General features: G+C 38.3%; 1 protein-coding gene across 4 annotated transcripts in view; it reads right to left on the bottom strand.

The window, feature by feature from the left end:
- Nucleotides 1-2548: 2548 nt before the first annotated feature.
- Nucleotides 2549-25246, bottom strand: part of HOOK3 (hook microtubule tethering protein 3) — an 86236-nt gene continuing 63538 nt past the window's right edge. For 2 of the 4 annotated variants that reach the window (XM_059837108.1, XM_059837111.1), the window contains exons 17-24: nucleotides 21334-21411; nucleotides 20608-20642; nucleotides 19733-19815; nucleotides 18304-18404; nucleotides 15553-15657; nucleotides 15377-15448; nucleotides 13779-13915; nucleotides 2549-5443 (exon numbers count right to left, since the gene is read on the bottom strand). In XM_059837108.1, coding sequence (XP_059693091.1) covers nucleotides 5428-5443; nucleotides 13779-13915; nucleotides 15377-15448; nucleotides 15553-15657; nucleotides 18304-18404; nucleotides 19733-19815; nucleotides 20608-20642; nucleotides 21334-21411 — 627 coding nt within the window. In that variant the 3' untranslated portion in view covers nucleotides 2549-5427. Of the gene's footprint in view, nucleotides 13916-15376; nucleotides 15449-15552; nucleotides 15658-18303; nucleotides 18405-19732; nucleotides 19816-20607; nucleotides 20643-21333; nucleotides 21412-25246 lie in introns of all 4 variants that reach the window. The other 2 variants (XM_059837109.1, XM_059837110.1) reach the window with 2 other exon arrangements.

Below are 25246 nucleotides of genomic sequence, written 5' to 3'. Positions count from 1 at the left end.
AGGCACATCCTGCTCCAAGGGACATGTGGCACAGCCACTGGGGGCAGGGGACCTCAGAGGGCCTCCCGTGGGACCCCCGCTCACCATAGGGTTGTGAGATGCTCGGCTTCAGTCTTCCATCAGATTCCATCCTGGACTCAGTCTAGGTCAGTAATTCTCCTCAAAAGTCCAGTAATGATACTATTATTTCTCTCCAGCTGTGATTCAGAAAAAAAACAAGTTTCCAAGGCTATTCATTAGAAAACAGAAGTTTGCTGGGCAACGCACTCCGGGGAACAGGGAGTGTTACTAATAGGCTGAAGGAGACCTTAATGGTGCATGTGCAGGGGGAGGATGTGCCCCACCACAGGCGGGTACAAGCTGCTGTGTCGTGCGAGCTGTTCCCTTTGTGCTGTGTGTGCTGCACTCTCCTGTCAGGCGGCAATCCCCTGGGGGGGGGTTGGTATCCTGGTATCGCTGATGGTTCTCCCGAGCCTGCCCTGTCCCTTCCGGCGTGGTCAGCGCCGAGAGTGCCAGCTTCTGTTCTGCTGAGGGCTGCCAGAGAGCCTTTGTTGGGGGTGGGGCAGTCAGGCATACAGCCGTTCCAGTACTTCGTATGTTAAAGCGGTAGGGAAGACGGTGGAACAGTGGAGTCCCTGGGAAGTTTTGCAGAATATCGGTCTGTAACTTCTGATCTGCATGAATAAGAGGTCTGGGTTGGTTTTTTGGAACCTTTTTAAAGTTTTTGTCAAAGACAAAGAAAGGCTCTTGCACATGGTGATGTGATAAACATTGAAAATGCTTTTTGGGGATTGGGGGAGTTTCCATCCTCTGCCCTTCGCTCAGATTTGGCTTTCATCTTGGCACAGAGTTATGCTCCTGTTAAGTTTATAGTTTATAGTTTGGTGCAGAAACCAAACGTGTGCACATCTGCAGCTTTGAGACACTGGTCTGTTGTGAGGGTCTAAAGGCCATTTCCTGCTACCAACAGGCAGAGAGGCTCCACTGCCTCCCAGGCTCTTAGACCTAAACAAGGGAGCAGTGCATGCATATGTACAGTGTGTGTATATGTACAGTGTACCGTGTGTGAAGGTTTTCCAGGTACATCACTTAATCTTTTCCCTGGCATAGCTGACCTTCACTTCCAGTCAGCCTGTTTTGCCACACGGGTACTTTGCTGTTTTGAGGCTGTTTAGTTGTTTTCGTTCCTAAGGAAGAGGAAAGGGTCTTGATACAGAGAATGGGCACAAGGGCTTATTTGCAGTGTTTATTATACTTAGTGTGCAGAGTATATAGGTGGTCAAAAGTTATTTGTGGACAAAAAGAGTAGAAAAAGGAAACTGTATGGGGGAACTGTGCAGCTTCTGGTGTGTGCTTCCACCACACTTTTCAACTCAGCACTGGCTGTCACCTCCTGCAACATCTAATGCAACACAAACACCCCTGTGGGTAAAAGTAGGGCCTTGCAGCGGTGGGGTGTGGAGGAGAGCTACCATAGAAGAGAACCTGCAGAGCTGCATCTTCCCTCCTGGGCCAGCACCTGTGGAGGGGCAGCATGAAGTGTGGGGCCAGGGGCACAATTCCCCCCATACCTAATGTGGAGCATAACTCATGGCCTTGAAGTTGTCAGGGAGCAGAGAAGAGAGCAGGGCATGGAGGCCAGAGCGAGGGATACCAATGCACACTGCAAGGGTAGGAGAGCTGGAAAAGGAAAAAGATGAATAGCAAAAGTTAGGTTAGGAGTGAGGGAAAGGATAGGGACATTGGGAATGATGATCTGATGTTTCAGAGGCAGAAAACGCTAGTCATGCCAAAGATGAGGAGTGACAGGTGGGACTGAGGAGGGCAAAGGACCACAGTGAATCACAAGCAGCTGGAAGTGAGGCTCTGTCAGCTTTCCTGTTTCCACCGTTCACTGCCTGTGGTGCAGAAGGAAGCTGGCCACCACCTCTGGGCTTCTCCTGCCCTTCCCAGACAGCAAACACTTCACCCCAGCATGCCCTCAGCCAGCCCTCACAAGCTCTCCAGTCACCATCAGGCTGGCAGTGCTACCACCAGGGCATCCTCCCTGGTAGTACTGCATTTCTGATCCTGTTCCTTTTACAGAGCAGCCCCTGAAAGGCTGTGCCAGGGTCTCGGCACATCATTCTTAACCCCAGCAGCACACACCACATTCATGGGCTCAGTATCTCTCACGGGCTGTTGCCTTTTCTTTCACAAAGATCAGCATTTGGTCTGAGACTGACCCAGGCCTCCTTCCCCAGATGCCAGAGCTGTTCATCAGTGCAGGACAGCAGGACAGTTGTTCCTGTCCCCATTAGCAGTGTCTCCTTTCCCCGCCTTTGGTGGTATCTGTTGTGAATCTTCCACTGGCAAGGAAAGATTTTCTTACTTCTGTCACCTAGCCTTGACCCTTGGAGAAGCAAGCCACCAGAAGCACGCACCTCAGGCAGCTGGACGGGATGTGTCACAGCAGCAGTGAGGATGCTGTGCTTTCTGATGCACCCTCCTTTGCAGAGCCCCAGGAAATGCAGTTCACAACAAGTACCAAATAAAGGAGAAACAAGCATTTACATTTTATATAAGCGTTTATTTACAACTTGTTTAACAACTGTACACTCTTCTATCACCTTGGAAGCATTAGTGTATTTGACTGGGAAAAAATATTAAACTTTTTGATTCCAATTATCATTAATGAGGTTTTTTTCGTCTATATACAGGTATGTATATTAATATTGCTACCATAACAATCTGGTAGTTACACAATTTGTAGATGAACTGAAATGGGAAATTAATGTTTTGACACTCTAAGAATTCATTCTTTTACAGAAAATATATCACTGGCAACTTCACAAACAGTTATTACTTTGATAATTGATCAACATTTAATTCAGGACTGTCAAACAAGCTGCTATTAAGAAGGTATGAGAGTTTTCTATGCAGCACAAATGAAGTTAGTATATCAGAGACATGCTGGAGATCAGCTCTGAGTTGAGAGCTCACAACCACTTCATGACAGAGATGCCAGGCTAATCTAGTTAAAGTAGCCAGCTCCTTGACTGGCTCCACCTGGCATCTCTCTGTTGCATTAGTAAACTCAAACAACTTTTGTCAAGCTAAACACACTTACATATAAATGTCATCAAGGCTCAAGAACAACTGATACTTAGTCTCTAATCTGCACAGACCACTTGGAGAAATGAGGTACTGCTCGGCATCACTTTGGGACAGCTGTGGAGGCAGGTGCACAAAAAAAGCAATCCCCTCCTGCCCAGCACAGTGCCCTGATTTCAGGGATCCTGCACCCAGCCTAGCTTGGGGCAGGGTGTGGTCCCAGCCGAAGCAGCACTAGCAAATGAAAAACATACCATGCCTTTAACACCCAACTAAAAGAAGTTTTACTAGTAACACTTGCCCTGACACATAACAAGGGATCAATGGCTAGGACCTGGAAAGACACAAATCTTTCAGCTCTCTGCTGGACTCAGTCTGATAAAATGCTGCTGCCTCTGCTGCATGAGTACTTGACTCATTATCACCAAACCCCAGATCCTGGCTGCAGGCCACGTAAGACTTCACTGTCCCTGGCCCTGGTGGACCAGGAAAGACATATATCCCCATCTGAAGCCTTTACGGACAGCTGTCAGCCAGAGCACCTGGTAGCCACAGTACCTGATACAGTATCCAGAAGGGAAAACACCACAGCTCTCACTGGGATCCTAGTTTTATCCTTCACTCTGCTGCCTGGCATGCTGGGAGTCCATTCCTACCTGCCCATCTCTTTGCCAGGCAACACAGACCACCATGCTCTGGTGGGGCACGCGTCTGTCCCGTCTCCACGTCATTCTGCACAAGGCCACGGACACTATGGGATCTGCATCCCTGAGGACTAGACACAAGCGGGTGTCTCTGCGCCTGAGGTGTGGCTCTGTCAAAGACCACCTGACGGGCCAGGGACGAGGCAGGCACTGTGTGTATGACCAGAAGAGACTGCAGAGACAAGTGCACACAACGCTTCTTCAGCGTGGGGGTGCTACCACGGCAAACAGGGCTGGAGGTTCTTCTACTGCCAAGTAAGTAAAACTATTCCTGGAGGCAGCACAGTTCATATCAATACTTCTGCCAGGATTAAGATCCAGGTGAGCAAGAATGGGGTTTCTCTTTAACTGGATTTAAATCAAACCTCTTACGGTACGCAGCATTCAGACTTTTCAGTTTTTCAAGCAAATCCTACGGCTTGAAAGCCCCTTTCCCTGTTTGTTATGCACTAACTCCTATACAATAAACCTCTTAACTTACAACACTACAGCACTCCCTTGTCTTCTGAATCTTGCCGGTACTGGATGTCCAATACAAAACAAAGATACAGTAGTACAAATGTGCAGATATTTAGGAATATTAAATAAGCAGCTTTTTAAATTAATATAGGCAGTACAAAGCATTTTGAGTTACACTGTCTACATATGGCAAATCTTATATCTAAACTTCAAAATACAAAGAAATAGCCAAGCTAGTGCAATTGGAAATTAAACAGCTAAGACTGTGACAAGAGAAAGAAAAAAAGAAAGGAAAAAAACAGTACAAGTGAAAGATAAACGATCCAAATTATAAACTGGCAAGGACAGTCTGCATAATACTGAAAGTGTAGATGACTTTCATACTTATCTCCATTCATGGTCTTTTCTCAGATTGTTTTAACAATTGTATACAGATTGGAAAAAAAAGTTTCCGAAAGAAACCAACAACACAGCTCAAATGTAGAGAGAAAAATACAACAGCCACAAACTACTGTGTATATACATATTAAGGAAGCAGGCAGTGCCTGTGAACAAAATACCACCCGGTAGTTTGCCTGGCTCGGAGATTATCAGGTGAAACTTGCTTGGTTTTCTAAGGAAGATGGGATCGCCAAGCAGCAATTCATTAGTCATTTCTCCTGGTAAAACACCTCCTTCGCTTTACTTTATCTGTTTAAAGATTCAAAGTGGATCCTTTAAGGGTGCGGGTGCTTTGAAATTTTAACAGTAACCAAAAGGCCTTTTTTAGGAACTTGTTAAGACTAGATTTTTATAGTTCTGTATATGAAAATGTTGCAGGAAGTCTGTGGGTTAATACTGTTAATCAGAATTAAACAAAGTGGACAGGCGGAAGTAAGATGGAGAGCTGACACTGCTCTGTCACTCTGCAGAATGCCTCCTGTTGAGTTGTGAATACAGGATTTCCTCTCTTCTAGCCTCATAGGAGACTTTTTGTGAAGAGAAAGAGTAAGTGGAAGTGGGAAATGGGAAAGCCACTCCCAAGGATGGTAAGCTTCTCTGCAAGTAGATCCCCCTTTGAAATCAGATGGCCATGAGTCTTAAGTGTAGAACTGGTTAAGTTTTGGTTATGTAGTCTGGACAGAAAAGCAAGTCATGCACTGAACAGTCCCTGTTATAATAATGCTGCAGGTCATGCAACCACATCACTGCAAATAAAAGAATAAAGAAGAAAGTTAAAAAGCAGAAAACATATTATTGTTGAAAAAAACAAAACAAAAAAAACCCCAAAAAAACCAAACAGAGAACAGAACAGGTATTTTTAAAAGCAGTTTAGTAAGGTCACCTCTACTTAAGAGTTGTGCAAATTCACGGGGAAAATACCTTTGCTAAGCAACTGTTCAAATTAACAGGAAGGTTACAAGCCAATAACTGGAAAAGCAACAAAATAACCTTGGTCAATATCTAAGTTTAGCTGTAATTGAACTTTACACACTTCTGAGTAAAATTCTTCAGGGCACCATTCTCAACTAATATAGCTATGGAAAGTAAGTTTACACAGCAATGAGCAAGTCTCAGGCATTCCTGCTGTCTGTGAGTGAGTACAACTGTTAAAGCAAGATAAAGTGAAAGGTGCCCACCCATTTCTGCATGTGTTTACACGCCAAAATACAATCAGAGTCACATCAACTCTCTTGAGCTCTAAGCACCACTGAAGGCATTTAAATTTCATCAGAGCTCATCCTGTGCAGGAGGCTCAGCATCACTGCCCCACTGCAGCGGCAAGTTCTATCCCTTGCATGCAAATACAGGTTTGAATTGCCAGAAAACGATACATGTTCTTGTTAAAGAAGCTGAGTCAGAGTCACCAAACAGTCAAGAGAGCACACCACAATGCTGAGGAAGGGAATCTAAGTTTGGAAGGGAATCAGAGAGGTTGGCACAGTACTCCATCCTCACTGATGCATCCTTCTTCCTGTGTACATTCCAGCGTAACTGGAATGGAATGCTTTATTGACACAGCTGCTTTCCCCAGGTAACACAGATGTCCCTACACAGCACTGGCACAGCACTAAATGGGCATTTTTGTTTTCATATTGCAAAGAGCAAATTGGCTTCACCAAACTGAAATTAGAGCCTGTTTCCCAACTTCCTTCTCCCCTGTATTGCACTGGTCAAAAATGATTCTAAGAATGCGTTTTGTGATGGGACAATCCAGGTTAAATAGACAGAAAAGAGTATTTATGCTACAAGTCCTGTAGCTTGTGTATCCCTCTTTTTTTCCTTCTCATTCATCCACTCGGAATACTAACCACAACAGAAAAACAAATCGAAACACAGAGACACATATCAAATGGAATAAAAAAAATTTAACACATTCAACACATTCAAAGACCTTGAGGGTGTGTATTTTGAGCAATCATCGTCTTTTAAACTTGCTTGGCACTGCTTGGTGCATAAAGTTACACAGTTCAGGATTAATATGAAGATCACTGTAGTTGTTCTATAAAAAATAAAAAGTTCAAGCTACATAAGCATGTACCTATTCTATTGTGTATAAATGAATATAACCTACTCCTTTAGTCTCATCTGGCTATTATTTAGCTCAAACTTACTATTTAGTAGCACTTCAAGTGTCCTTTAAGAGTATGTTGCACATACACAGAAGTGACACTCCAGGCTTCTCTTTGAGTCAGTACTTTTGAGAGGTCTTGTAAACTCAGGACACTGTATTAACTTTCAAGGATGTAAAAATTCATCTCTTAGTGCCCTTTCCTGACTAGAAATTTTCACCATGTTCTAAAAATAGTTGTTTACCAATTTCTCTATTTTAAAGCCACCTGTTGAGGTAGCAAGACATAGAAGAAAACAGAAATGCAAGATATGAGGGTAAATTCACTGAGCATAACCTGTCACTGCATCTGCAGCATCTTAGAGACTGACAAAGAGAATACAAAGCAGATTATAAATTTTAAAAATTGTGGCCTTATAATGTTATGCTTACAATTATTCTGATACTTTACTGATACTGCTAAACAAAAGCTTTAAAATTGCTCTCAAAACCACTGATGCCTCCAGGAAACAAGTTTACTCTCCAGCTTACTAACCTTTTGTGGCTGTGAACAATAACCTCTGCTTTATAATATTTTAAATTATATAGCTGATTTTACATTCAAATCCAAATCAAAAGTCTGATGGTCTCATTACAACTATTCTGTAACTCCATAAATACTACACCACTGGGTTAACAACATGAGCATGCTAACAGTAACAACTGGACTTTATGTTAGCTCTTTTCTCTTCAAGTTATGTATAATAATTAGGGATTAAATTTCCATTTCCTGAATAAATTACTCTATACCTCTATACTGTAATCTACACCAAGTGGAAATACTTCCTTTTGTAGTGTTTCAGACGTGTGCCATGCTACAGTAGTTAGCAGCTCTTCACAATGCTGACAAGTGTCTGCTTTTTTAACAATTAAAGAAACCACCATTCTTCTTCCTGAAATCACCTCATCTGATTGCAAAGGACCTCTCTAATGCAAAGCAATTAATAAAGTCAGCACCAGAAAGGAAAGGCTGCCCAACTGACCTCTATTTCCCTCTACCATCAGTATTTTTCATGCTGTATGTATCAGTCTCTGAGACCCATAGCAGCAAGACAGCCACAAGAAATTTTTATCTGACAAATGGAATCTGTTTTCAGTCTGGAAATGACACCATATGCAAAGGAAACTGAAGGATATGCAATTTTCCAAACTACTTAACATGCACAGCAAACAGCTGCAGACCAAACTCCAATTTGCCACCAGAGCCAACTAATGCAGAAATATGCTTCAGGGTAGTCCTGCACTACCTTGGCAAGGCCCAAAGGTGAAGATAGAATCTGGATCACAGTGAAGCTCACACTAACACCATCCTCCAGAAGATGAGGATTTCAATTACAGCAGTCAGCACAAGCTCCTACTGATCCACTGACTACCATCTGACACCAGGACAATTTGCCTGGGAAGCTGTCTTGGCTACAGTCACGTGCTGTTTCAGTGCCCATGGGATGGTACGATTTGTCAAGTTTCCTAGAGCCCTCCAATCAACATTCATTCATTGCCTAATTCAATGAGCTGATACATTTTAAAAGTGTACTTTATATCCCAGTATCTTAATGAAAAAAAAAAATCAAAGAAAAACATAGGATTAAACTAGCTAAGTCCTCAGTGTCTCCAAATGGTTCAATGGAGCTGGTAGCAGAGTAAAACTTTACAGGGTTTCACTGTACCAGATGCAAGAAGTCTGAGGTTGTAGTGGCTGATAATGACACTTCTACCTTATATATGGGTAAAACCTCTAATAGTTACTCAATTAAAATTAAAATTGAATTAAAAAGATAAAAATCTTCTTTCTAGCTCAATAAGCTCAGGTTCTTCTTCATTTGTTTTGAATTGAAAACCAAATACAAAATGCTGAAAGAATGCTCTTCTGATTTTTGTACTGACTAGTTGCTTGCATCTGCCTCCTCCACTTTCAGACCAAAGAAATCATGCCTTATTGTTAGTCATAACCTGCAAGATCACTGACAAACTTCTGCTACTTTTCTGGACTTGCAGAGGGAAGGAGGACCACAGGAGTAAGGCAATCCAATCAGCCATGCCAGGATATGTTCTTGATTCCTTAAGAGTGACAAACTGGAGGCATGGCTAGGATCCTACCTAGAATATGACATTTGCTCCAAAACTCCTCACCACTTGGAAGTATATCCTGATAGATCTTTTCATCTACTTATTTATGCAATCCTTGGTGAGGAAAATGCCTGCTAAATATGTTTAGGAGAGTTTATCAGTACAATCTTACTGCAAAACACAGAGTCCACATTCTACCTAAAACACATGTGCAAAACCCAAAAAGAAGTCAGTATTGCATAGCTGACTGAGTGCAAAAATACCTCCCTCATCAATCCTTGCAAAAACTCAACATGTTGGGCAAGAATAAAAAAATCTCTATACAGTAAGTAAAACTGAAATACTGTTTTGCTTCATAAGAAAAAGGAAAGTTAGCCACATTCAGGGTAGTCTGCCTCCAAATCACTAAGAAGAAGAAAATCCAGTGATGACATTAAAATATCTTACAACTACCAAATCACAGAAAATGTCAACACATTGGGAAAATTAAACTCACTCAAAATCATTCAGGAAGCTGTTAAGTGTATAGTCTCATATACTGGAGAAAGCAAAGTTTCATATACAGGAAAAGCAAAAGCTATTTGCACAAGTCAAAATACCAAGGACTTTAAAATTGCAAAAAAACTTAAATTTTCTTGACAGCTTACACATACCACTTACTATTTGAGATCATAATAAAGCATTAATAGGAATATTCACTGTTAATTCTTTCATACACATATAAAAATGCCAGTGGCTCCTTACAGAACAGAGAGCCACAAAAAACTTGCAGAAGCATTACTGCTAACACAAGTGACACTTGAACAGGACAAGAATGCCATTTGATTATTTCCAAACAAAATGAAAGGTATCTTGTAGCCATTATATATTTATTTCATTTTGTATAAGCAAAGTTGTATGTTCCAGATGTGTGTTTACCTTTTTTTGGGGGCTGGGTTTCTTTTTTTTTTTTTTCTTTTACTTATGGAATTTTTTCCCAGTAAGTTGCTAGAAAGGAACTACTGGGTACTTATGAATACTTATGGGTACTTGGGAAAGACAAAAGAAAGTGGCTGAAGTCGGGAGAGGAGTGTAGCATCTGGCTACACTTCTTTTTTCTCGGGGAGTTTCTCTCTGAGGGGAGACGTCTTTGCACTGTGGATGGAACACACAACCTTTAAATTAAATTACTTCAGTTTTGACAGCACTTACAAAATACATGTTATGATCCAAGTGGTTATGTGTTGCTATGAAGAAAAGAGGGAATTTGAAATATTTTTTTCCGGTAATGTCTGACTGGATATGCTAAAAACTCAACTCTCCACAGAAGTACATGACCTGGACTGTACATCTGAACCCATCATCCTTTTAGGTCAGGAACTAAGCTTCAGCTCTAAACAATGAAAATATTTATCCTAAAAAAACCATTTTTCTGCTATCTTTTATTGTCATTAATTAAAATCTATAAGAAAGATTAAGGGCAGATCTGTAGATTAAGATCTGTAAGAAAGATCTGAGGGCAGATACCTCAGCACAGTGCCCAGAAAAGTACTCTCATGAACTCCTCAGCTGTCTTACCTCTGATCTGGAGAACCTTTTCTCTTTAAGCTCAGTTGTGGGATTTTTTTTCTGTGGTGTGTTAGGACAGGATACAGCAATGGCTTAGTAATTACCACTACAATTCCAACGTAAATAGTCTTTCTTGCCCCAGGGGAAAAAAGTATTCCTAAAAACTTCTCAGAACTATCTAATGTGCTGAGAAAATTCTGCTCCATAGGCTGGGGCTTTTACTTATATTCTTGAGTTACTCAAGACAAATAGGGAACATACACTGGTTGCTCCCCTATATACGTATTTATTCCCTGGAGTCACAGTCTGAGCTCCTTCTTTTTCTTAAAACACACTGATTACAAAGATACATAACAAGCAAGCAAAATAATGAAGCTGAACCCTTTGAATAAAGAAGCTGTTCTTGTGAAAGAGAAGGTTTAATGATGTTCACCACTTGAATTCATCCACTCTCAAAGACTAAGAATGGATGTATGCAGCAAATTAAAGAAGTAAAGCACTGAAGAAAAAAGGATTGAACTCCTCTTAATTACTAATAGAAGACATAACAAATGACTTACCAGAACCAGACAGCAACTGAGTATATTTTTTAAAGAGTGCAGTACATTTTTAGGTTTTTATATTCAGCACAAATTCTGGGAAATAACAGAATTTCTGCATGTTTGTAAATTCTCAAAGATGAAATGATTGTTCATTTGCCTAACAACTACCATGGGCAACAATAAAGCTCAGATGCAATATGAATTTTGTGTTGCTCTTTGATGCTATATAATGCTATCTATTTTTGAAGAGAACTCCAGAAAACACTTCAGTGTCTTATCTTCAAGGGAAAAGGAAAGACAGAATCACAAAGAGGAGAAAAGCCAACAACGACCAAGAAGCAAAAGAAGCTATGAGAGACTGGAAAGTAAAAGCCTAAGACGAGGCTTCTAACCAGCATCTGTTCATCTCCTAACTCTCAATGGTATTAGCCTGTCATCAAAACTTTGGAGGCAAAACAGTAAAACAAATATTAACATAATAATTATAAAAGCAATTACTTTCATTCTAGTGTGCTGATTGTGTTCAAGTTCTTTTGGATCTCCACCTAACTAACAGCAATAAGTAATTAGATTATAAGACAAAATTGAGAGATAGAACTTCCCATTAAGGTTCCATCCCATTCTTTCACAAATAGCCCTTGGCAGTTTTGTAACAGAGAAATTAGCTAGATTAAAATTAAAATAGAGCTTTAGGTATTCTTAGGTTCTTGCTCTGGGTGATATAAAATGCTGTAACCTCAAACAGGAGCACCAAATTCCCTTAGAGGAGTGGTCTTGCTCCTGTTCACATACAGCACGTAGTAAAGAGTTCTTCAAGTGATTAAAATCAATTGCACAACAAAATAAGTAAACACTTTCGCACATCAACTGTAATCATTTAGATGAGTGCAGAATGCATTTTGTATCTCAGTAAGAGACAGCAGATTGAGCATATCACCTCACTGAGCTACAGAAATTACCCACAACTTCCTTTGCATTGTTATCTTTCTGCACACAAGAAACTTGCCATGTCTCATCTTATTTTTGCAAGCCCACACCAGTTATATACGGCATAAGTACAGAAAACTTTTAGAAAACCATTTTTCTCAAATGTGAGGAATAAAATACAAAACTATACGTAGAATTCAGCATCTGTTTTCTGGGTGGGGTGCGTGGGGGTGCGTGTGGGGGTGTAACTGGAACTGAAAATATTTTTCAGACACATACTGAATGCATTTCTTAGCCCAGATTAAAACAGATGATGCACTTGAGGATAAAACAATAGTACCTAAAAATGTAATTCACCTGTTTATTACCTTTTAATCTAGGTGTGCTTGTTTTAATTATCCATTGCTCATTCTACCCAAGTTAAAATTAAAACAGACATTCAGATGATTGATAAATGCTAGTATCTTTTCTCTAAAGGGATTTATGCAAAAAAAAAGGCATCCACTTATAAGGACCTTAAAATCAAGTGAAAGAATAAATTTATAAACCGACTGCCCGTGCATTAGAGTCCAAACAGTCTCTAAAGAAAAACCTAAATTTAAAATCAGTCTCTAAATTTAAAACCGAATCACAATAAGATGTATAAATATGAAACTTCCTGTCAGACAATACTTAGGTTCTCTATGTCCATCGACTCTGACAAAAATGGTAGGGAATGCATAGAATTGGTCAGGAAAAGAAGCACAACTTTGTAGGAACAGAACCTAAATAGGAGGAGTCTCCATCCATTGAACAACATGAAGGTGTTACAACAATTAATCAGCTATGCACTAAAAAGGCAGTACAAATCACAGCCAGTTTCCAACAAAGTCAGCAATAAACTCACCTGAAGGCACTGGTACCATTAGTAAGGCAACTGATACAATTATACCCTGAATCAATATATTAAAAGTAAGTATTTTAGTAGGGGATGACAACTGGAATACATTAACAATATTAACTGGGGCCTTGATCCATTACATACTGTTCATCCATAATCATAAAATTTTAAAACAAATGTCCTTTTTAAATGGATGATAGAGTAGCAGATTAGCACATCCTAAATACTTCTCCACCTTTTTAGAATATGTATCTAAGCATATGCTTGACAAAGAAGAGTGGAATAAATCATTTGAAAATACACATCTCTACCAGCAAAAGAGGTAACACCAGTTGATAAAGAAAAATCTGGAAAAAGATCATCCTACTTCAATAAATGCCAAGAATAAGAGCAAACTTTGAACTTAGAAGATTTAAAAAATCCCCAATCTTTCTTTTTGCATTGGTGAATTTTTAGTATTAAATATATTTCACAACAGTATTATAATCCAACTTTGCATGTCTGTAATGAGATTTCAGCATTTTTCTGAAGCAACAGGATAGGAGATGAAATAAAAAGCAAATTCCCTTTGAACAAAAACAGTCTTATAAAGCGTAACAACCCTTACAGGCACAAAAGTACCAACTGTGATAAGAAATCTACATTGTCATACGGTCCACATGAGTTTTTTGTAAGAGACCAGGCTTCATACAAATAAGACTGTTATTATACAGCACTCCTCTAGATGTTTTCAAAATTTTGGCACATTCAGAAAACGCAGAGAGAAATGAACTCCAAAAAATATAAGCAAGGGGCATAACAGAGCAATGAGAAAGCATAATATAACCCTTTCCTGAATGGTAAAATAATAGCAGTAACAAGGGAGAAAGAGAAAGGATGCTGGTTTATTTTCCTTGAATGTTGTCACTTGCAATAGAAGTGGCCTGGATCACAGGGCAATTTTCTTTCTAAGGGCAAGGCTTCTCTACCTTGCTGTTGCTGGCTGGACATGACCAGGGTAAGATCTCCTTGTGCTCGTGGCTTGCCTTTGTCTAGCCAGGAAGGATTGTCCTGAGCCTGTACTAGCCAGTCTGTCTTCTGCTGCTTTTTTATGCAGAGTCATCCCCTATGGACAAAGAGAATTTCTCAGTGAATACCAATATAAAACACATTTATTAATTTACATTTTGTTCATTACTTGTCTTCACACTGAACTAGTTTGAATTCCACACATAAAGCATCTTATTTTCAAGGACAAAGGTAAGACATTCTTCCTAATACTTTGTGTGGAACTCTTCCCCTTCCCAGCTGTCATTCTCCAGGTTTAGAGTAACCGTTTAAGAACACAATATATGCTTCTCACGGCAATTGGACAATTCTTTTCAAAAGGACTTTCCCCAATTCCTGGCTCCTTTCAGTATGTTTTTTCTAGGGAAAAGTACTTTTCTTCTGAAAAAAGTTTAGGTGTTGTCATCATCTGTGGAAACACCAACTCCTATATCAGAAGCACATCTCAGGAGACAGTATATTCTCATTAGTCAAAAACGCAATGAGGAAATTAAGAAAGCTAGGTAGGTTGTGCGGCCGTGCATAAAAGCAGCGGCTAATTAAAGAATTATACGGACAAAGCTATCAGTGACCATCTTAGTCTTCATGATAGATCACTGAACTGTGAGTCTTACCTCAGGCTTGTCTTCTACTTATTAGGAGGACTAATGTTATAAAATTGGCCAAGGACAGTGGTCATTTGAAAATACCTTCAATATGTAAACAATACAAAAGTGAACACAACTCTGCTTGCATTTAGACTTGCTATTCATGAAGACAAGAAGGATGTAGAACAGCAAGAAGAAAACTCTTCCAAAGGAATACAGAGAGGAGGAATTTGAATTCTATGATTGAGCAGAATGAAACGTTAAAGTTATAGATGTCTAGAGCAGATGAAGAGTTACAGATGAAGAGCAGTTTCAATGTAACCAGTCAGTCTACCAAAGGGAAGACTTGAACACATCTGATGTGGGTGACAACTCTCCTGGCATACAGGCCCAGCAAAAACTGTAAGGTTGCACAGACCCTATCTTCTATCCAAACTTTTCTTTGATTAATTTAAGTGAGGGTCTTGCTGATGCCCTCACTCTTTCTATGGGGCTAAATGTGCACCCAAGTTAAAGGGGTCATTTCTCTGAGCACTCCAACTGAATTGCAAGTAAGATTAATTGCGCCCCTTCATTAGAAACAACTGGAAGACTGGAAAGTGGTGAATCAAAGTAAATTTGAGGACTGTAATTTGTATAAGTGAAGGGCTGGGATTACAAAATAGTGATCTGAGCTATTTCTGATTGTAAAACTTGAAAACTATGAACTTTTTTAATTTTCCAGAAGGTTATTAGAGGAACTCTTACATAGAGATAACTTAAACACTTAACTTAAACTTAAAACTTAACTTAAAAGAAGCAATTTTTAGTAATTTTATGTGTTGGAAAATGCTTTTCAAACAAAAATACTGTTAAAAACATGCCAGAAACAAACAGTATTAATCGTTTTTCTTTTTTTAAAATTTTTAATTAAAGGTTTGTGAGATTCTTACCATGTTGTACCAGGCACTAACGATAAATTTCTCCTCCATTTCTCTTTGACTTTTTGTTTTCTCATATTCTTTCTATAAAACAAAAGAATCCATATATTTAAAGCCAAAATATAAGAGAAGTATTAGTCTCTAACTAAAAACAATGAGTTTTTACCACAAAGCACAACGATTACTACCTCCAGGGAATGAAGCATTCTGTCCCGCTCCTGCAACTGATTTTTCAGTGCCTGGATCTCAGGAGCAGCACCCTGGTTCTGTTTAGGATCTAATGTGCGGATGACCTGTTAGAGAAAACCAGTTTGATTTTTATTAAATCCTGCAAAAGCATTCTTGTTAAGGAATTAAAAGCTTTTAAGTCAGGTTAAAAAATAAAAAAAAGTAACTCAAAATATGTCTACCTCTCTCATCAACTGTGACATATTAGAGCATCTGAACAGGGCCTTTTTTTACAGGACTGGGACAAGAAAAAGTGATACCTAAAAGGTTCAGTATCCCAGACTTGCATCTGCAGTTCCTAATACACGCTACATTTCCTTGGGGCCACAGTGACAGAAACAACTCCTATAAGGTTTCTCTTTTCATAGTCATGATTTTCCTGCCTGTCAATTTCTCCCGCTTGAGGAAGGACTGCTTCTGTCCTTATGGATATTTGCCATGCTTCATCTACCTGGGGTACCAGGTGCTGTAACTTCTAGGTAGCTCTGTTAAGCCAAGCACTCTGTGGTACATGCATAATTGTTATGCTATTAAAAAGATTAAGGGACACCGGTACAGTTTTAAGTGTCAGCCAAGAGTGCTAGCAAACAGAGTTAAACCAAGAACAAATCCAGCAAATTGCCTGAATTATTAAGCCTTTAATAGAAAATGGCTTGAAAGTCTTTAACAACCTCTGGCTATATAGAAGTAGACTTCTTTTATCTTTCTACCTATTTCAGAGTTGTGTCCAGACACTGAAATAAAACAATGCTTTCATTTAAGTGGGATATTTTTACTGTATGGTAAACATATAAATCCTAAGAGGAGTGGCTGAGGGAACTGGGGGTGTTTAGCCTCGAGAAAAGATAACTCTGGGAGCCCTTATCACTCTCTACTTGAAAGGAGGTTGTAGCCAGGTGGGAGCTGTGGCCTCTTCTCCCAAGCAACCAGTGACAGGATGAAACAACATGGCCACAAGCTGTGTCAGGGAAGGTTTAGGTTGAATTGTTAAACATAGGAATAGCTTGCCTGGGGAGGTAGTATACACATCCCTGGAGCTGTTCAAGGAATTGGATGTGGCACCTAGTGCTGTGTTCTAGTTAACACAGTTACGATCAGTCAAAAGCTGACTTGATGATCTTGGAGATCTTTTCCAACCTAAATGATTCTATGATTCTACTCTACAAAAGCATGTTATTTTTCTAAGAAAATACTCATTCAACCTGGATACACCTTCCATAGTGGAAGACTATAATGATTCTACAAAAAAAACCCTGCCCCAAACCCCATCAATAACAACAAAAAGAAACAAAAAAAACCCCAGCTGCAAACCAAACACAAATAAAATGAAAGCTTGTAAGAAGATTACAAAAAGTTAACCTTAACAAAGTTAAGTAATTAATGCTACTGTCCTATAAAACACCCTTTAGTAAAACAGTACATACAAATATACAGATCTTCCTGAAAAGGGAAATGCTGTCTTTCAGTGAATATACTCTAAGACACAACAACCAGTATAAAATGCAAGGGCAGGGGGGACAGAGGAGAAATTTATTTTAGACTTCCTGAGACATTTCAGAAAAAATCATTCAGGAAACTCCAAAGTGAAGGAAGAAAGCATAAAGTTTTGGCAAATTAGGAACCTACTTACAGACTCCAATGTAATGATATGTATTTAAAGACACTGATATGCTTTTAAGATACTCAAAATAGCAAAGTATAGTAAGAGAAGAAATGGGACTATGATTAAGACCACGGTATTGCCATTTCAAAGTTAGTAGTATACCCATATCCCCAGTACTTAAATATTAGTCACCTTCTTGACAGAAGCATGTATTAATTAATAAAGGCAAAAAAGAATGCTGAACATCATCAGAGAAACCTAACAACAACTGAAGGCAATTCAGTCAAAAGGATTACTTTACTGCAAAAAAAATCAATAAAAGAGTCTCAAAAATGGGGTAATCTTTTGCAGAACTAATCCATATTAAATACTGAAACAATAAGATGATAATCAATGGAGCTTCCTTCTCTTTAACATACAGGGTGTATACAGATACCTCCTTCATTTTTATTCCCACATAGTGGACATGTAATACAGTCTCTGTCAGAGGTGTGGAACTGTGGAAACCTGAGGCCCTGGGAATATTTCTCTGTTTGCTCTGGGGTGTGTCCTGACCCCCAAGGGAGCACTGACTTTGACCCTCATTCATGGAGAAAGTTTCATAGACTTCAAGATAAACTAGAATCCACAAAAGTGTGAAATAGATTATAGAAAGTAGTGTAGGTGTATCACTTGGTGAGAAATTTAGGTTTTGGGATTTTTAGTATGTTGTGGATGGAAGCAAAATGGAGGGCACAGGGTATCATCCTGGGTTTCTTCTTCATGCTTCTTCTTCCTTCTTCTTCATGGGTTTGGGTGGCATTTTGTAATTGGGCAGAAAAGTCGGCATTCCAGGCTCTGTGGGATCAGTTATTGGGTTAAAAGGGAAAATAATCCAGGTGTCAGTTCTTAATTGGATAGCTTAGTCTTAAAAGACCTTGTAACAAGAGACTGTTAGCCATTTTGTGCCTTCTAATGAAAAACTGCCGAGCTCACAGTAGTGAGACAGTTTTACTGACAAGAAATAATAAACACTTGAGTCTGAACATGAACTACCATCTCAACTGCCTTCAATCCAGACCCAGAGAAACCGATGACTAATACTACCACATGGAACATATCTACTTACACTTTTGGCCTTTTCCAAATACTTTTTGTATCGTTCTTCCATTTGTTTCATTTCCTCCTCCTTTTTCCGTAGAGCTTCTTGTAATTCCTCAATTTTAAGTGCTTTATGTCAGGAGATGCACACATTGGAAAATATCATCAATATATTATGCATATTTTTATATTTTACAACAGACCTTAACACACAGCTAAAACATATTTCAGTTAAGAAAAGCTGAAATATGAAGAAAGAAATCTGATGTGGCAGGCATCACAGATTTAATTGCTGTATAGCTCAGAAAGACATTAAAAATAGGCACTCTATAAAATCTCATAAAATGGATTTTTTGGGATATAATTTTGCTTTCTAAAATTCTGACAAATAAAGAGAAATGGAATCATAAAGCAATCATGTCACTGAACACATTTAGAAAACGGGTTTACTAATAACTTACAGATACTATAATACCTCAGCATGTATTACAGGCAAATATGATTTTTGTGATTTTATGGGAAGTGGAATAATTCCTAAGAGGCACAATTCCTGCTTAAATCTACTAAACTGTAATGTGAATATACTAAATTTAATTTCCCCTTCACATTTTCTTAAACAGCAATTGAGACCAGTAGGACAATTTAATTGCACAGATTTTTCCTGTTGGTATAAGAATATGTCAAGCCACTATTACTTCTACATCTTCTATACAACTTCTCAGATCTCAGAAAACAACATGATATTTTTTTCTATTTTTTGCTCTATCTCACTATGAACAAAATAATTTTACCACAAACCAAAAAAACTGCCAGTGGTTACAATCTTTTGCCTTATTCTAGAATAACTATTCTTTTGAAAAATCCAGACTACCTCCCTCATTACTGCTCTGGAAAAAAATATAATAATGTGCTAAAAACCAACTAGATACTGGGTTCTGCATACCCTCGGAGCAGTAAGATACATATAATACATTCTCTTTGACCAGTAACGGAAAATTTGCTCAAATTACAACCCATTTTTGAAAACACATTGGAGGAATATACACTGGAAGTAAAAGTGAGTCAGTGAAAACAGCAAGGATCTTCTAAATTAGGGTCTTATGAGACATGAAAATTCTGGATAGCTGAGGTTCAACAGCAGTGAGCTGGCATTTCTATGGCCAATATCACTGGAGTTTGGGACTAGATGATCCTTAAGGTTCATTCTAACCTCTTAGCATTCTACAATTCTATGATTTTGTACTGTACTGCTTCTAAAATGTGATTCCCATGCATTTCAAGTGTTAAAAGCATCTTTTCGGCCACCCTAGTTTCCAGAGAAATTTAACAACATACACGTCACTTCCATTAAAAACGTACACTTTGCTTACCTGACACCTCCTTTAGGTATTATAATTAAAGATGCTGCACCTGAAATAATTTACAAAGAATAGAAATGGACTGCACAGGTAACTCACAACTGTTGTTGCATCTTGGTTCCAAATCTTCAATAATAGCTCGTTTCTTCTGTAGTTCATTGTTAGCTTCATGGAGCTTCTCTCTGTTACAAACCACAGAAGCACATATTGTTTCCCTAGTAGTATTACAGCGCTTGAAAAGAGCGCTAAGCAGAACAGAAAATCCTCAGAGAGAGATTATTTCTACGGACATGATTGATTTTTCTTCTACGGAGCATGAGGACAAGTGACAATATCACTGCAGAAATACTTGTTTGTTAGGATGAAAAACATTGTTCTGTATGGATAACTGCAACAGCAAACAGTTTGTCAATAACTGTACTTAATTTAGAACTTTGAGATAATTGTACAATGAGGGTCTAAAATGAATACTAATAACCAGTATTACATTGAGGAAAGAATGGCTAAACCCAAAAGCAACAGAAAATTCTTTTTGCAAGACAGTCAAAAAGCAAATACTCTTTTAGGGAAGTAAAAGATGTACAAAAATACCACAATAAAATGACAGCATTTCCTAAAGTATTAGGTCTATGACATAATGTATATCAAATAGTAACCAAAATAATTTTGTTTGTAATAACATGCTTCCCTCAGAAAAAAATTACTTTGTTCTCTTGAGCAAAGATTTGCACAATGCTAAGCAATGTTTTCTACCCAACACAGGATGATGGTTCCCTCATTGCTTTTAATTTTACAATGGTTTTCTATGTGAAAGAATAGAATCTGAACAACAGACTCCCAAATATTCCTGTGTTATCTAATCTCTCTTAGTTGCATATTTTCCAGATCCATCACTAATGACTGTCTGCCTTCCTCAATATATAGGAAAACACAATTTCAAACTGCAAAAAAAATAGGGAAACAAAAATACTTACAGATGTTCTTCAAGTTTCTTTTTCAGAAGAACTGACTAAAATAAAAAGTTAAATATTTTATTTTAATATATTGTGAAGCTTTAATGTATTTTTAAAATTATTTTAAACCATGCAACTTTGACTTTCCAACCAAAATCCAACTTTAAAACTTCAGTTTTAAATCACAACTGTAAAGCATCCGTGGTACCTTTCTCTTCACAGCTGTGTGACTTTAGTAAAATTAGAACCCTTCAGAATTTACAAATATTTTCCCAGGAACTAGATCAATAAAAGTAAGATCCATAAATGACAGAATTCTAAGGCAGTTGTTTTAATTTGTATATCAGTACTTTGTATTGGAAAGTGCAGCAAAATTTGCAAGGAGAGCTGTCCTACCAATATTGCATAGCAACTTGCATGAAGACATGTAGCAAATTAGTTGAAGTAAATTCCCATCCCCACAGAAACTAGGAGTATTTCTAATTGCAGTGTAGCAAAAATGTGTTTTTGTATTTCTTATCTTTATTGAATACAGACACATAAAAATCACTGGACAACTTACAGTGTTCCACTTCCTGGTTAAATCACATTTAGATAAGCTCTTTGAATAAAAACTTCTAAGTAATTTTTAAATTACAAACTCACTTTATACACAGTGAGTATTTTTCAAAAGGAAAAAAAAATACCAAACTCAATAAATGTCTATGAACTGAAAGTAGTGTTAAGTAAATAGAAAGCCATACTCACAATAGCCTTGAGCAGAAGCCCATGCCAAGAAACAGAGATGACATTAGTATAAAGCAAAACAGCAGCCAACAGAAGAAACTATTTAGAAAGTCATGAACAGAAAAAGTTAAAGCTATGCATTTTTCACTCCTGTGCAATTTCTTCCTCTGTTCTCATGAGCAATTTTCATCTTGTAACATTTTCTAAAACATGTCACTAAACCCAAAAATATAAAAATAATAAAGAAGCACATTTACAAATCATTGTGTTTAAATCAGAATTCCAAAGGAAAGTAACTTCTATTTAGGAAAGTAATTTCAAAACAAAAATCATATAACTAACAAAACCAAGGAAAATAGCCAGTCTGTTGGGCTACAACTAGAATTAAGAGATGCAGGTGTTTTTGTGGTGTGATGCTGAATTGTGTTATTGCCACACTGATTGAATACAAAGCAAATGTAGAATATTTACATTTGCAACTGCCTTTTTAGTTTGTGCTTATACAGTATTAATCACATGGGAGGGTTAGCATGTGACTGATGGTCCACAACATCAAAATACAAGATAAAATAATCAACAAAATTACTTCATTGTTTTTTCTCCAACGTTCTTTCTACAAAGATTTAGTCACCTTGCTATTAGAAAAAAATTACTGTGTGCACTCAAAAAGCTTTTAGTTTGATTATACTTCAAAATATTGTCTTTCATCACATTCCTGGGGCATGTTTTTACATTATTACAAAAGAGATTTTCTTATTGCATGACAAGAAAGGTGAGGAGCCATAAAAACAAGACAACACGGCTCTACTGATTTCATAGTCAGAAAATTGCAGCAGCTAAGGATCTGCAGGTTTTGACCATTGCCTTTTTTCTTTTTTGCAATCTTTTGAACAGCTGCAGCAACACTACCCTTTATGTAACCAAAAAATATTTGTATGCATCTTTATCAGTCACAAATAATTTGAACTGTCCCCATCACTTGTATCTTATCAAAGAGGGGACTACTGGCAGACTGGGACAAAAAAGGGAAAAACCTGGAAGCAGTGCCCACTTTCCTAAGGTAACAAAAATCAAAACTGAATTCAGCTTTTTTTTTTTGAATCCTTTTATTGCACTTGGGTTTATCTTGAAACAGACACAACTACTAGTCAACACTGATTCCACTAGTGTATTATTTACCTAGTATCTGCACTGTTGAGGGGGTAACCTCTCTCCCAGCTAGATAGATCATGTTTTCACACGCAAGAAACTAATTGTGATAAACAGCCTAAACAATTAAAAGAAGCAGAAATGAGTTTACCCACATTAACTGACCCAAGACACATGATTAAGAAAGAGACTAAAATACTCAATGTGCCATTGTAGGTACCCAAAGATCCTGTAAATACTTGGCAGATAAAGTCAGACAGATCATTCTAAAAGTGGGCAAATACTACTTCTGGGATTTTTGCGGTATCAAAAGTAAGCTTTAAAGACTCATGCAAATTTAAAAGGTAATTACTATAATTGTTGTTCTCTCATAGGAAGACAAGTCTCCTAAACACTACAGAAATAAAAGTCTTTTTGCTTGAAGTTCCTTTCATTCTTAAGCAAACCAAAGGAACAAGCCTGTCCCATTTTTCAGGGCAAAATGTGGTTTCATTTTAGATTCTAAAGTTAGGGGCAGATAGTTAGGTTCTGGCCTGAAGTTAAGCTAACTTAGCAGGGTGTGGGAAACTACGGGTCATCATGTCAGAAGACTGCTGGATGAGATCAATAACACTGTGAGGTGATGAAAGTCACAAAACAACACCATGATGGATGGTCAGATTCTGAAGAATGCTGAGAGTAATGATAGAATGGTTTGGATTGGAATGGACTTCTAAAGGTCACATAGTCCAACCCCTTCAAAAAGCAGGTAGCTCACTTCAACTAAATCAGGTGGCTCAATGCTCTGTCCAACTTCGCCTTGAATATTCCATGGATGGGGCATCCACAGCTTCCCTGGGTAACATGTTCCAGGGTCTCACCAAATGAAAAAGTGGCTGAACATCATGGCTAACTGAAGAGGTAACAGAATTCTGGGACCTTTTAGGGAGGTGTTTATCAGTAACAGCATGTAAGGCCAAGACTGCATATGTTACATTACAAAAAACATTAGGCGTGGGATGGATTTAACAAGTGGTTCAGAAGTAACTAAAGGCAGGGTGTTTATATAGGAAAGGATTAGGGCAGAGAACGGGAGAACAAGGATGATAAAAGACAGTGATAAGGCATGCAAATTGCGTAGTCAAAGCTGTTCAGATAACTGCTGAGTAGCCCCACATGACTACTGCATTCTGGAGGACAATAAATCATACCTATTCTGAGCATACCAGACACATCTGAGTTGATTCTGTAGTCTGAAAGATGGGGGTAAGGAGACCTTTGCCTGGCTAGCAAGGTAATAGTCCAAATGGACTAACCATGTACCCCAATAGAATCTGTCAGTGCCCATTACAGGCCCAATGGCACACAGCTGCCTTCCACTGCACTTCAGTACAAAATCAAAACTGTTCGCCCTTGTGGACCTTGGCACAGAGCATGTAACACTACAAGGACACTTGCCTGGGTTACGACACTACCTCTACACTTTTTTGAGCATGTCTAAAAATAATTTCAGCTTTAAAACAAAACAAAACTTAAAAAAAACCCAAACCAAACCAACCAAACAGCAACAACAACAACAAAAAACAACAAACCTGAGCTCTCACTATACATTTCAGGACTGAATTAAAATTAATTTTCTGGATTGAGCACATTTACAGTGTAAGTACATAAAAATATGAACCTCAGGGCAATTTTGCATAAAAATAGCAAAAAACAGAGGAAATGAGCTGAAAAATATGTACTGGTGAACTGTATGCTGTGTCTCTCCTATTGCTTTTCTTATGTTTCTGAAGAATCACTCTTTTTGCATGCCTATCCTACAGATAACTCAGTCTCAGCCCAACTTCAACCTACTTGAGCAGCTGGGTTTCACCTCTGAGGTTTGCTCTGCTTTACAAGGGAGGTTGCATGAGGAGACCACAATGTCAGAGGTTCTTGCATTTTCAATATTTCCCTGAGTCTACACTCACTCTTTTACTTCCTTAAGAGTAAATTAAATCCTACAGATCAAACTCAGCAAAACAGGCCATGGGATCAGTGCCTATAAATTACCACTGCTATGGTCAGACCAACACAGAAGCCATGAGTGCAGACACACCCTAAATTACTGACCTTACCAGAGCCTCAAAAGGGATACAATGGAAATTGCAGTAAGTAAAGCTGAATACAATTTGACAGAGATCATTTACAATACTCAGTATCTGAGAAAAATTCTTTAATACTCTTGTTCACCCTGAAAAGATTTTGGCCAATAATCAAGACAACAAAGAACATCTCAGAAAAGACCTATTTTAATGTGCATTCTAAAACACATTCTAAGTTACTCAGGAAAATAATCTTGATGGGAATCAACTAGGTGTTTAACATTCATATAGTTTATTCTGAAAATTTAAAGGGTAAACTAAATTTAACATACTCTTAAATTTAAATTTACATAGGTATCTAATAAAAAAAACTTCCACTATTTTATAAAAATTAGTTACAACAAACCCACAAAAACAGAAAGCAGCACTTTACAGTTTGTTGCCAGTTAGCAACATGATACACTGAGACTGTGAGCATACACTATGCGTGTACAATCCAACAAATCGCTGCTTTCAATAAAGTTCTAGAGCTTCTTTTTTGAAATACAGGAGAGAAACAATTTTTGAGTGGAAGACTGAAAGTTGTTTTCCACACTAACTCAGCTACAATGTGTATTCTTACATTTAAAATAAAGTTAATCCTGTATACAGAAACAGAAAAAGCTGCATTGTGTTGAGAGCCTAATTATTTGACTTCTTTTTTAGTTTTGGACTGCCTGGCT

Source organism: Haemorhous mexicanus, chromosome Z (assembly GCF_027477595.1).
Source record: "Haemorhous mexicanus isolate bHaeMex1 chromosome Z, bHaeMex1.pri, whole genome shotgun sequence".
In the NCBI taxonomy this organism is placed as follows: domain Eukaryota; kingdom Metazoa; phylum Chordata; class Aves; order Passeriformes; family Fringillidae; genus Haemorhous; species Haemorhous mexicanus.
This window is presented reverse-complemented; position numbering and strand designations above follow the sequence as displayed.